Source organism: Protopterus annectens, chromosome 7.part0, assembly GCF_019279795.1.
Source record: "Protopterus annectens isolate FY-2018-M chromosome 7.part0, PAN1.0, whole genome shotgun sequence".
NCBI classification, from domain to species: domain Eukaryota; kingdom Metazoa; phylum Chordata; order Ceratodontiformes; family Protopteridae; genus Protopterus; species Protopterus annectens.
Window position 1 is genome coordinate 352,902,857 of NC_056739.1, and position 14,528 is coordinate 352,917,384.

The 14,528-nt window shown below is 38.5% G+C and overlaps 1 protein-coding gene across 7 annotated transcripts in view; it reads right to left on the reverse strand.

The window, feature by feature from the left end:
* LOC122806463 (plasma membrane calcium-transporting ATPase 1-like) overlaps positions 1 to 14,528 on the reverse strand; it is a 1,798,374-nt gene that overhangs the window by 727,394 nt on the left and 1,056,452 nt on the right. For all 7 annotated transcript variants that reach the window (XM_044076929.1, XM_044076926.1, XM_044076924.1 and 4 more), the window contains one exon: positions 4,931 to 5,128. In XM_044076929.1, coding sequence (XP_043932864.1) covers positions 4,931 to 5,128 — 198 coding nt within the window. The remainder of the gene's footprint in view (positions 1 to 4,930; positions 5,129 to 14,528) is intronic.

Sequence of the window (14,528 nt, forward strand, 5' to 3'; positions counted from 1 at the left end):
TGTTATGACTGCAGATGCATCCATGAAGGACATCAGAAATATACAGAATTCAGCAACATAAAAAGAAATAGATTAGCATATCTGTTTATAGAAAGACAAAAGTATAAAGGAAAACTTACCAAAGCATAGAGATAAAGTGCACATTTGTATTCCACTTGGAAATAACACTACTGCTCTCTCTGTTTCAACAAATCTTTTCTAAAAGTTTCTTCTCCCTGCATTACAAGCAGATGCTTACAAACATCCAACAACTGAAGGGGTTCTTGCTTATGAGTGCTATTTGTCATGGTACAAAGAAAAATAGTTGAGGCTTCTAACATTGGCAGCCTTGTCAAGTTGATCATCTAGTAACACATGCTAGTGCCTTCATTTATTGAAACATAAATAAAATCATTGGCTCTGAGTGTTCAGCACTCACTCCAAGAGACAAAGTTACGCTATTACATGATTGCCATGGCTAGGGTTCCTAGACATCCAGGAAAAGGAGGATGTCCTCCTTTTCAGCATTTTGTCCTCCGTCCATCAGGCATCGCCTAAAAAGGCGAAAATATCCGGTTTTCAAAAATATTTTTTTCCGCTCCGGACTGTATTAAAAACAGTCTAGATTGAGAAGACTGAAGAGGGCATCTGTGTAGATGCCCAGAAGTCATTGCGGTTGTGACTAGTCTATTATTCCAGGTGAAGAAATGTGCAGGTGGACTAAACTAGTGGCTGGTGCGGATTGGATCCACTCACCAAGATGAACTTAACTCATGTTTCTTTATGCTGCTAAATAGCATGAGATGGACTTGATGTTGTGAGGGAGTTTTGCCCTCCTGCCGGCAACTTTCTTAAATGCTCATCATTGACTGTCAGTCTGCAAATATGAAGTTTTTTATTATATTAATAATAGTCAGGAATGTTTTGATTATAAAACAGTTCACCTGTTTGAAGGACTATTAAATGTCCTTTTTTTTTTTCTTTACAGTATGTGTCTGTGTTTTAAGCTACATGTAGCTTGGATAACTGACTTTTAAAGGAAATTGCACCCTTGTAAGCTCTTTTACCTGGAAGCAAAGGGAGAGAGAGTGAGTAGCAGGTGGTGAGGATGTGCATAGTGTATAAATTATTAGTATGACAACATTTAGAGGTTGGGGACAAAACCAGTTCTATGTGTATTTTTGTTTACTTTCCCACATCTGAGTGAGTAAGATTTTACATTTTCAGAAAGTTTTGTTAAGCCTTATTTTATAGCTTTAATACAGCAGGTGTAGTTTAGGAAAATATCTTTGGGACATTTGTTTGGTGACGTTTTTCATGTTTCACATTTTGATAACCTTGTGTGGTTCTGATTGTCACAGAGCAATTTTGATTCTTCATGAACGAATGGGTGGTGCTGCATTTCCTTAGTTTTGTGCCAGATGACCTGTTCAGTACCTTCCGTTACAAGGATAAGCTTGGGTTGTCTGCAGAGTGTCTACGTTCATCGTTACTAAATGATGTCAGCTAAGATCCAATTATGACAGGATGCCAAAATAGAAAACAAGGTATGGATATTTAATTTTTTAAGGTTAAATGGAAGTATTTTTATATTAACAGTGAAGTATTTTGTGCTCTTCTTGATATGGATGAAATCTGTAGAGGCTGTATACTACTATTACAATACTTGAAATCTGCTAATCTGGTGGGAATTGTGACGGTATGATACAGTCTTTAAGAGCTCTTGCTTATGTACGTGTGCCTGTCAAATCACTGTAGTAGTATTTTATCAGTAGATCGGTAGAATAGAAGTTTCAAATGATTTTTTTGCCCTGCTGAGAGAGTGGTGAACCTAATCCTCATCACATTATAGGTTCATAGGTAGGTACTAGGCTATCAGCCCTAGGGCCTATGTAAGCCTAGCCAACAAGGTTCCCTAGCTTTCGCCACCCATGGATGCTGTTTACCTGCGCCCCTGTCTAGCAGGGCCACCGATGTGATTCCCGGGGTGAATTTCCTATTACCCATCCACTCATCAAGATTTTTCTTGAAGAGTGCTAGTGACCAACTCTACTTGATATGGATGGGTAGTTTGTTCCAGAGTATGGGAAGTGTTTGGGACAGGAATCTATCCTCCAGCATGTTCTGTTAATTGTGATGATGAGGTTTAGGTCTCTAGAGCGTGTGTCTCTGAGGGACGTGAAGCTGTTTAAATTTTGGTAATGCTGCTTCACTGCATGGAGAAGTCAAGTCCCTCACTGTGAAATAACTGATGTTCCCACTCATCTGTTTGCCTCTACAGACTACTTAGTCTTCCCCAGAGGTAGGAAAATACATATCCCAGGCTTCTTTGACATATTGGGCCACTAGCTGAATCTAGTCACTGATGTACCAGACATGACCTCCCATTCTCAGTTTATGAACCTGACCCAATGTTGTGCCAGATTGGAAGGCTCCTCAATTTATGTGTAGCCACATGGAGTTAGTGGCTGTGTTACAAGAAAACATGCTTTGACACTTCAGTCAATGCGCAGGCATCAGTTGAAGTTGTGTCTTAAATTGTGTGCACAGTTTGCAGTTAGTACTAGTAGTTCCAAACAGTCAATTGATGGTCTTGCATATTAGTTGTGGTACACTGTAATGGCTTCTTTTGGTTATGGCCCAAAGCTAAACAAATGGAACATAACTTTTTTGCAGTAAGCAAATAAGGTAGAACAGTTCAGGTGAGTAGACACAGATGTAGAACAATATCAGCAAGTTTAAAAGGATGGTTAGACAAGTCCATGAGTTCATTTAAACATTAAGATAACAGTAATTAGTATTCATGCAGTTGTTTAAAGCGGATGCCTATTAGTAACTGGGAACTAGACAAATAATGCCTTTGTAGTACATTAAAGTGCCTGTGAGGTATGTTAACTCTTAAGTGAAAACTTAAATTACAACATTTGCAACCAGAGGTATGTGCTCCCATAATTAGGCAGGCATAATGTAGAACAGAAGATGGTTTATTAACTGAAAGAATGACCGTTTTAGGTTTATGGAGTCCTTTTATTTTAATTTCTATATCTCACAGCATGCGCAAGGAGCATTTTGGTTTAAATTAGTAAGACAAGGATGTGACGGCCTATGGGTGCAATATACTGTGGGGAATTGCATGTACTCTTGTATTAAACTTCTGTATTTATGAGCAGTAAACTTCTAGCAGTACCACTACACGAAGAAGAAACCAACATGCCTTAACTCTGAGTATTTTAAAGATCCGAACCTGTTCAGTGGTGGATTTGTTATATTTTCCATGAAACTATTCAGTGGTGAATTGGTTATTTTCTCCATTACCTGTTCAGTAATAAATTAGTTTTGTCCTTGAAGCAAACTACCAGCTTAATGTAATTACACATTGAAATGTTACTGTACAGCAGTCCAGGTGTCTCCTGTGTCAGTAAGGAATTATTTAATAGCAGCACTACACTGTCTTTCATGAGAAGACCAGGACACATTCTCCTTTGTCCTCCTTTTGTCATGGCTTTGTCCTCCTTTATGACCTTCGGTGTCTTCCTTTGGGTTCGCAAGTATCTGGTAACCCTAACCATGGCTCCACAGACAGATATGCGTGGACGGACTCACACACACACACACACACACACACACACACACACACACACACACACACACACACACACACACACACAAACAAGCCATAACATTCCAACAACAGTCATTTGTAATGCACACACAAATCTCATGCAGGCCTGGCTAAGTCTCACAAAACACTATTTTCCACACTTGTCACTCCTCTCACACTTAGTTTACTGGTTAGAATAAAGGAAATTATGTTTCAGAATTTGAATCATCTTCAGTATTACAGTGGAGAGATCTGTGATTCATCAAAGTCCATTCAGTGGAAAAAAACAGACATGCCACTGGTCTTGACTTGATGATCTACAATTATTTTGACACTCAATTGTACAAATAACCAGTCTATTAACCAGTCTATCTATCTCATTTCAAAGCACTCCTGTCTGCTGCAGACAGAAGAATCGTACTGCAAATGCTCAAGCTTTTAGAAGCCAGACTAGGATTTTTTAATGGACAAGTAGTAAATTAAGAGCATCAGTCGGTCACTTCTGGGGTTGCAGTTAGTGCAGCCTCATTTCATTCAGAAGTAGAGTGAGACCTAAGGTAGTTTAATGTAGGCTTGCACTGAATAGAGCCTCAATACCTTCCTGACACAATGTTGGGAAAGAAAAATGTTTAGGGTTGAGAAAAAAGCTGCAATCATCATATGTGCTTCATCAGGGTGTTTCTGTTTACCTACACTTAACTCATAAATGTATTACTTTTAATTGACTGAGTAAAACATCTGCTATTAGGTGCCTGTACACCTGTGTAGTATTGGCTAGGATGAGAACTCGCTGTCTTCAAAGTATCTGCAAACTCAAGTGAGGACGACTTTTGTAGCAGTAGATTTTGCCATGTCTCCACACGCATAAAAGAGCTGGTGTCGGCTTTCATTTGGTACACATCAACTGACACTTTAAACCTCTGCACGTATGAAAATACAGATGTACCATATAATTAGAGACTCGGCTGCATTAGCACAACTTCTTTGCTAAACAAACAAGGATATTACATAGTAATGCCATTAAGAAGAAAACAGTGTACATTTTATGATACACTTCCATTCCCTTTAGACACTTATTTTAGGAGGTGCCCATAGAAGAGCAGTGTAAATTTCAGCAGAGAGGGGCATGCTGTTAAGTCATTTCATTATTAGTAAAAGACAAAATAAATGTTGGCAGTAAAATACAAAACCACCCTACACGGTACGGTTCTTCAGTTAACGTACACAGTCACTGAGAAGAAATGTGCTGAACCATTAGACAGACAGGGCAAAATAGCTGCATTTCCAATTTAGAAAAAGTGCAAGACAGTCTTTGCTATGCTTCATTTCTAAGATAAGCAAATGACTTACCTTCATTGTCACCACCAGGGGGGTGGTAAAAGGAAAGACCCAATGAAATAATGGCAGCGATTTCTAAAATAATTAATGTCACGTCCTGAAGAGCTTCCCATACCAACTGAAGGAATGTTTTGGCTTTTTTTGGTGGGATGAAGTTCTTCCCAAAAACTTGCCTCCTTTTTTCAAGGTCGGCTGGGTTTCCAGATAAACCTGAAAAATAAAAGCACCAAGTGAGACGTCTACTTTAAATAAACATCCAAAGCGGGAAGTTGCTTCGTTTATTACTTAGTGTTAGCATAAGAGTGTAAACTTCTGCTTTATATTCCACAGCTTAACATCTTCTAAGGAATGATCACCTAACAAGTGACAAGAGAGGTTCAATCTAACCTGTAGACATAATTCCCAATTAAATATAAATTCTATACTAAGAATTTCATACTCCCTTTTGATGCCTGTTAGAATATTGTAAATTGATTACATTTTGTTTCTTGGATAACAGCCTACTGAATAGAGATTTGATGTGACAAGTGCTTCACAAAAGGTAAATTTAAAAATATAGTAATATATCCTAATCCAGCCAAATACAGTAAGATAAAACATTTGATTATGAATTACCAAACATTTAATGTACTACTTAATTTACAGCAGGAAGTCCATTTAAAGAATAGTCTACATCACCTGAAGCACTTTACATTTTATCCAGAACAAGAGTTTAATAAAAATAAATACCTCTACACCAGTCTTTAAACTGTCAATGAAAAGAGATGAGTTTCCAAAAGAGAACTATTTCTTGAGCACTTTTACACATCAAAATGATGATATTACAGGTTTTATCACCAAAACCATACCTAATCCTAAAAGCTAAAACTGGTCAGAAGAGCACAGACTACTGACAGGAAAGAGTGGTATAAACCAGTCCCTATTCAAAATGTCTGTATGTGTCACAGAATACAAATGGCAGGTTATATTGGATGTCTGCAATTATCCAGGATTAAATGAGGTTGAAAATATTAAAATGTATTTGAAAAGAAAAAGATTAAGCAAGCTTGGGATTTCTGAATAAGAGCTGAGGCAAGGGCCTGTCTTGGCCATTAGAGCCCATTAAGAGATGAGCCAGAAGAAAGAATAAAAACTGGGGGGAAATATAATAAATGCTTTAAGATTTTAATTCATTTTTTATTTTGTTTACTGGGCTGGGTACTGAACAAATCTGACCATTTGCTGGTTCAGCCCAAGTTACATAAGTCAGTGCCGTGGTTCATGGTGAAACTTACAGGGAGCTGATGGTTAGACCTCCAAACCACAAGCTGCATGCTTTTTCGCCTTTTCAACTATCCACTGTGGATGCTTTTATTTGCTGACCATTCTGAGACTTGGATTATCATATTTTTTCCAGGTAGCGACAAACGTTGGATGACACAGTTCCATCTTTGGGCTAGTTCAGGAGCAGATTCATGAGGAGACAACAGAACCAGCGACTAAGGTCAGACATTGGATTTTCTATATGAATAGTCCTTGAACTTTGGAATACAGTGACTTCTGCCCTTTTTTGGTTATTTTTTTGCAGTGGAATTTTTGCAGCTTGGGTTGCTGACTGTATTATCTTATGGTGACTGAGTGGCGACTTCCAATTGTGTTCCTTCTGATTATTTACATGTACTGTCAGACACTAATAATTGTTGGTTTCTTCAGCAATCAAACTTTTCTATGTCTTACTATCGGCTGGTATGTTTTAGTACAACCAGTAAATTGAAGCAAAAACAGTCATAAATCAGCACTGGACATTTATTGTGTTGTTTTGGATTATTAACAGGTATTATGGGACGCTGTATCATTTTGTGTTTCTCTTATTCAGAACTTATCTTTGCCCTATTATGGGCTATTTATTAGTGTAATCAGCAATTTCACCATGATAATTATTAACCAGCATTTGGGCATTTTAGGCTGATTGCGTTCGCCTTTATTTGGTTATATTTTGTTAATATTTCGTTGTGGCCTAGCGGTCTGGGTTTCATCTTTATTTTCAGGAGATTCATTGGACACTTTTCACACCAGAAGGATTTTTCCCATTATTGTTATAATATGGTCATGGCATCCTTCTTTTTGGGACATGATTTATAACTTTTTATATTGTTCACCTTCTAATACTATTTCTGGTTGCCTTTCAGGGGACATATACATACAGCTATTATGGTTTACAATCAAGGCATTTGCATTTTTGAACGCTTTGCTACTAGGGAAAATGATTTTTCCTTATACAGCATTAGAATTGCCATGTGTTCTTATGAAGTTGGAAAGTTGCTACAGTAAAAGGTTTTGTGTTGCCATGAGTTTTCTCGAGGATATGAAGTCTGAAACTCAAATGTCTTGTCATTCAGTTGACAAATACCTTGTTTAATTACTACTGCCCTTTACTGCTTGCTGTTTTGTATAAAGCACACCTTTGTTACCTCAGCTAAACTCTCCTTTATAATGTAACATATTTTTGTATATTGTAATGCCAAAACTTAATATTGTTCTTTTTACTGTACTGTTTGTGTCTTATCTCTGCAAATACGTGTAACTAAGATTTGGACTTTATTTAGACCAAGACAAACTCTAATGGAACTATTGTATTCTCTAATTGTCTTTGTATTTGCCATCTTTGCTTCTAAATACATGCCTTCTCTCATAATGTTACACTATTCTCTAATACCCATACTGCTGGCTACTTTTGTAATCACCTTGTATATAAACCAGATGCTTATTGATTATCAGTACCCAAATGGCCATACTACCACACCAGATGTAAGACAGCCCACCTTTAGCCATACTAATCAATATGGGTCCAACTCTAAGCCTTGCTCACTCTTTCAGCAAGAAAACCCTAAGCGCACAAGCTCTAGAGCCAAACAACATTACAAACTTTTAAACAAACTCCTGAAACTTATCACCAAGTATAGCCCTAGTCTTATACTTGGTGGTGACATTCACCCCAACCCTGGCCCATCCACCTCTGATATATATATATATATATATATATCACACACACACACACACACACACACCCCTCTGCCACCTAAGCCACAACAACTACAATTAGTAGACCTACCAACTCTCTCCTGGCCTGTCATCTCAGTATTGGAAGCATCAATAACAAGGTACATGAACTGCATGCACTCCTGGCTGCACACTCCCCTGAGATTCTGTCTATCTGAGACCTGGTTAAAACCAACCACAACTGATAATGAAGTGTTACCACCTGGGTATAACATTCACAGGCTAGACTGTGCTTCCAGGAAGGGGGGTGGGGTAGCTATACTCTACAAATCTGCATTGAATGTGACCATAGATGTTAATCAACCACCTCAAATTAATAACTCAGAAATCCTGGCTACTAAATTGCAAATTAACAAATGTAAATGCATCAACATTATCTGTATGTATATTCCCCCTGGTAATAATATAGCCACACTCAAAGATACCCTACACTGGACTTCATGTCATTACCCTCAAGAAACCTTATTATTTGGTGACTTTAACATAGACTGGGCCACCCGTTCCTCAGAATCCCCTACCATCTACATCAACCTGCACGCATTTACTCAAATCATAACCACCCCAACCAGGCTAGGTATTCCCAAACATAAAGAAAGCATACTAGACTGGGTACTTGTAAATAGTAACCCCCAACTGCACACTGCTGGTACCCTCCCCGATCTGAGTGATCACCTTCTTACTTATATAGTTAAGCAAAACGTCATTATTCTTCATCAATCCTTACTCAGGAAAGTCAGAAACAAAGTAAACTTTGACCCTGTCAAATTCAAACAGGAACTTAACTCCTGTAAACTGGTGTATGTTAAAACACCTCCCCTTAGAAGAGGCAGTGGCATATTTTAACAATAGATTTCTTGGTATCCTTGACTTGCATGCACCTGCTCGTTCTAAGCGAACAAAGGCAAAAACTGCCCCATGGCTGTCTAAAGAATCTAGACTAAAAATTTCCAGCAGAAACAAAATCTGAGCTCTATGGCGCTCCACTAAAGACCCCTACAATCATTTTAAATATAGGCAAGCTAGGAAGGAGACTAAAAAATCCATTCTACAAGAATTTACAGACAGCAAACCAGAATAATCCTCAGAAGTTTTGGGCAGGTCTGAATAATCTACTCCATCCTGGAAAAATGTCTACCACTATCCCCATCAATACCATTGATATATCTCCTGAGGATGTCTCATACAGTTTTAACCATTTCTTTAGAGAGACAATTCAAGCCCTAGCTAGCCAACTACCTCCCCTGGCCCTGATAGTACCACCCCTATAAACCTATTCTCTTTCAGCTTCCAATCAGTGTCCACATCACTTATCCATACCTTGCTTAAAAAATGAAAACCCACCACACTCTCAGCTGATCAACTCCCTGCGGAGTACCTTCAAAAATCAGCTGATGCCATAGCCTTATCCAGTATCTATACTAATTAACCGCACCACAGCAGAGGCAAAAATTCCCACCATTTGGAAAACATTCTATGTAATCCCACTACATAAAGGTCCTCCACTGAATTTTTCAATTATAGACCAATAGCTATACTTTCTCCACTAGCTAAGATTATGGAAAAATGTATACACAAACAACTCATGTGTCACTTAATTCAGAATCACCTCATGGCCGATACCCAACATGGCTTACGTCCACACCATAGCACAACCACAGCCCTACTAGCATTCACCAATACCATTAAAAATCGTAACAATAATCAAATATCCTCATCCCTCTTCTTGGATCTTTCAAAGCCATTTGACATGGTGGATCACCAACTTTTGATTCACACCCTGCAATCTTTCTGTCTAAATACCAGTGCCATTCAATGGTTTAAATCTTACCTCAGTGGGAGGCAACAGGCTGTCCTCTGGCAGAACAAGCTCTCCAACCTATTACCTAACACCCTTGGAGTGCCACAAGGCTCCATATTAGGACCCTTACTGTTTTCCATCTTTATAAACAACCTACATACAGTCATCCCGAATGTCAGCTGTATCTAATACGCTGATGATTCCACCCTGATTTGCTCAGCCACATCTCCCTCAGAATTGAGGTCGGTTACCCAATCCACCTTTAATACTATAGAAACCTTGCTCTCCGAATGTAGATTGCTGCTAAATCCCAAAAAAACTAAAATGCTGTTATTCTCTTCAACACAAAGGTCCACACCGTTTACCTTCACCATAAATGCAAAGGATGGCACAATAATCACCCCCGACTCCTCTACAAAACTGTTAGGAGTAATAATTGATAACCTAAAATTTTACCTTCATGTAAACCAAACGATCAAAACCATCAATAAAAAACTAGGATCACTGTATAGAATAAAAGCCTTCCTAACCCCTCCGACTATGGTTGCCATAACTCGCTCCCACCTGCTTTCACCACTTGTATATGCATCCCCCTTTCTCTCTAATCTAAATAAAACTGTACTTAATAGACTCTCAATCTGTTACAACCACATTGCCAGGTTTGCCACTGGCCTACCTTTTAGAACACACCATTGCATCAACCTTAAACAGCTTGGATGGCTAGAACTTCCCAGTCTAATCCAATGTAACCTTTTGATTATGGCTAATAAAATCCTCTATTATCCAGATAACACACCAGCTCTTAAAAATATGATCACCCCCCACAACAATCCAAGACTGCTCTGATCCTCAAACAGACTACAAATTAAGACAATTAAAATCAACAATGTAGCTGGTGACTCCCTCTTTGCAAACTCTGCAGGAAAAGCATGGAATCTCCTTCCAGCTAACATTACTTTGCTCTCCTCCCTATCCCATTTCAAAGCTAAACTCAAACAACCTCTGGCACTAAACTGGCTTTGCCACTGTAACAAGCCTGGCTAATCACCATGATTGTATATAATCTATTAATCAAATTACTGTTATTTTTTCCCCTGACTGTTATGAGGGGTAACTCGAACTTGTGATATTGTCTATTTCATGTCTGCTTATGTCACTTGTAAATATCTCATTTGTAATAGGTCTTCTTTGTTCTGTCTGCCTTGGTAATATGCCTTCCTTGTTATTACTTATCTGTTTACCCTGGAACTTTTCTCCCCGGGCCTCCACTGAAAATGGACATTAATCCAGTTGGACTATCCCGGTCAACAAATGTAAAATAAATAAAATAAAATAAATAAATGTAGCAACAGTAAAGTAAGATTAAAGATATAACTAATGTATGCAGTATAATGACATAATACAACACAGATGTAAATATAGAAAATAATTTAATGGAGTTACCCAGAGGTAGGATTTTCCTGACAGTGGGCAATCACTCCCTGGGGGTCCAGGGGTGAAAGAAAAACATCCAGAACACCAGCAATAAACTGCAAAAGTACGGATGTAATGCTTCTGGTACCTCGACTACTGCCTTCAAGGAATAATCAGCATTAATACGGCAGTCATTTTATACACCACTAAAGTGATAATTACATCCAATTTATCAAGCAATTGATCAAACAATTAGTGTTACATAATTTTTACCTACAAAATACTTCCTTTTAAAAAATGGGGAACTATAATGGTCCAGGGGTTAGCCACGCTAATATAAAATAAAACACTAACTATCCAAATCTTAAGGTAAGTAGCAGTTGCTGTCTGTCCATCTGTAGAAGTCTGTCATAGAAGTGGGATGAACACTGGCCTATTGGCATGCGTCTTTGGGTCTTGCTTGCTGTTGCAAAGGAATTCTTGATGTTAGCAGAAGAAAATCTCAGGAGATTGTTTATCTCTTTAGAAGATCTTTACTTGTGAAGCAGATAAGCAGCACTGTATTGATCTGTAAGGTCTGAGACTTTTACAGGTTTATAAGCACTTAATATGTGTATGCCCTAGGTAAAGCCTACGCATAGGTGTGTTCTCCCATGAGTGGGAGGCATTTACCATAGGGACTGCCCTTCCATCTGCTCTACTCCATTAACACTAAGTGCCAAAAGAGCCCATTCAATTATATTAAAGGTTATAAAACAAAATAAGATTTAAACACTACCATCAGATTGTAAGGATATAAACAGTTACGTATCACTAAAATATCAGTCAAAACAGTTTCAGAGATATATTTTTAAACGCAAATTATTAAGTTTGATAGTAAGATTCTGCTGTGCTTTCCCCATGGCTTCATCAGAGCTGCCTCAAGTACATAGGATAGGCTCTCACTATTGCCCGTTGGGAGGATATGTGTAGGAAATCAGTTATAATCTGCCTGAGGTAGTAACCAGCTGTCTTACCTAAACTGAAATCAAACAGAATTTGAAACTAGTGAGTCTATATGCTGTCCTGTTAGTAGGTGAAGGGTGGTTGCTGAGTTCTCAAGAGCAGGAAGGGCCTGTCTTTAAAAAGTGGAGGAGTTTGTGGTTAGCTTGAAACTAGGGACCAAACATCAAGTCCCTAAATTTTTATGTTGCATTTCTACAGTCTTAAAATAATTATTTGTGAAAACTATTAAAAATATTAAACAAAGAATAAAAAGTATTTTTAGGGTAACAAATTAGGCCATGTGGCTAGATGCAATGGTTCGCATTTTCAGTTCTTGGACCCGGGGTATTCCTAACGGTAGTTAGAGAGCCAAAATTCTCAAAGTCTGATTTGGAGAAATTCATTTTTGTGACTACCTGGAAGGATGGTGATCATGCATGGCCTTGGATTAAGCAATAAGTGCTTGGTTCTAATTGAGTACCTGTTTGGGGGTAGCCAGTCACATAGTACACCATTCTTGTGCCTGGATTCTAGTGTTGGAGAGTGCACTTAAAGGGGGTTATTTTGCTAAAACCTTTTGTGGATACAGAAAGAACTCATCACTCCTGCAAGATGGGCCATGTTAGTACCAATGGATTTTAAGCTAGGATCCCTGTGTTGCCCATCACATTTTAATTTGCCAAGGTTTCCAAAGCACCTTCATGCACCAGAAATATGATGCTGGTACAGCTGGAGGGAAATGTGAATGAGGATATTGCATTATATTAGCCAAAAGTGAACGAGCTGCAAACAAAATAAGGGTAAACAAGAAAAACTAACCAAAAGAAAAACTAAAAAGAGTACTTTCAGGAGGAACAAGCTCGACCATGTTGCTGGATGTAGTGATGCCAGGTTTTCAGCTTGTGGGCCTAGGGTAACCCAAACACTAGGTCCAAGTCCAATTTGGAGGAATTCCTACATGCGACTACCTGTCAGGTTGTTGGCAATACATGGACCTTTGTTTAACTCTAATCATTTAGCCCTGATTGAATACCTGTCTGGGGTAGTCAGCCACATGTTACACTGTGCGAGGGCCTGGTTTTGTGTGTTGGGGATCGGATTTAATTTCTTGTATCCTTAGTGGATAGAAAAACAGGTTTATTCCTATGGGAAGGGTCCGGTCAGTTCCAGGGAAAAAAAACTGCCAATGAAGTTAAAGCTCAGATCACTGTGTGGCATACACTGTTTTAAGTGGACAACTGGTTAGAAGTATTCTGCACAGGTGAATTCAAAGTTTCGGTTTAACATAATTTCCAGTTTTAGTCATAGTAAGACTGAAAATTAAAAAAAAATTAAGATCCAGATGCCATGAAGATAAGGATTAAAAAGTAAAAGTATTAATAAGTCCAGTAAGGTAAAAATTAAAATTAGAAACCTAGGGAATCAAGTGGGGGCTCGATGACTCTAGCTTGTGTGCCCAGGGCATCTTGTCCCTAGTCTTTCTAAGAAGGCAGAATTGAAACCATTTTTCCAACATTAAGAACAGTTTGAATCCAAGTGTGACTTACGACCACAGCTGTAAGCATCCAGGTTTTGAGTCCTGTATTTAGGTTCATCTGGGCCTATCCCTCACCTGTGGTGGAAAGCCATTCCTGTTTTGGCCTTCCCTGGATATGACCATTAGTAACCCTCTAAAGGGAAGTGACTGTACCTCAATGCCTCCATAACGGATCCCTATTACTAAATATCTAGCTATACCTAAGCTTCAGTGAAAAAAACGGTGAAGATTGGTGTGACATTGTACAATTAGGGGATCGTTAAAAAATAATACAAAAATATCACAAAAGCCATTCATGTGAGGTCCTCTATGAAGAATGTCTCAGAATATATGCCACTAGTAAAACAAATGATGGTCTAGTTTTCTGAGGTTAAGGATGCACTTGATTGAAAAAGTGGTGTTTATTCTAGGTGGTTTTTCACTGCCATTTGAGTTCATTCTTTTTGAGTTGATCATTTCTTTTACCATCAAATTGTCCATAAATTACTTTTCTATGATGTGAAAGAAGACAATACTGTGTCCAGGTTTCTCTTTTGTGTGTTTTGCCATGGGGTTTGTTGACTTGTTTTGTCTAATGTTTGGTGGTGGTGGGCAATCTGGGTTTTTAGGTTGTTGTTGACTTTACCAATGTAAAATGCTGAGCATATGTGGCATTGAGCCATGCAGGGGATACTGTCTGTGTTGCAGTTTCCATAAAATGTGTTATATTTCTTCTTATTGTTGGGGCAGTGCAAGCTAAATCTGCTGCTCATAGCTGTAGTTAGGAGGACAACAATGGGTAGGCTCCTGATGTTGAGATGAAGATTGGTGGATTGATAGGGCTGTCAACAGAATCATGA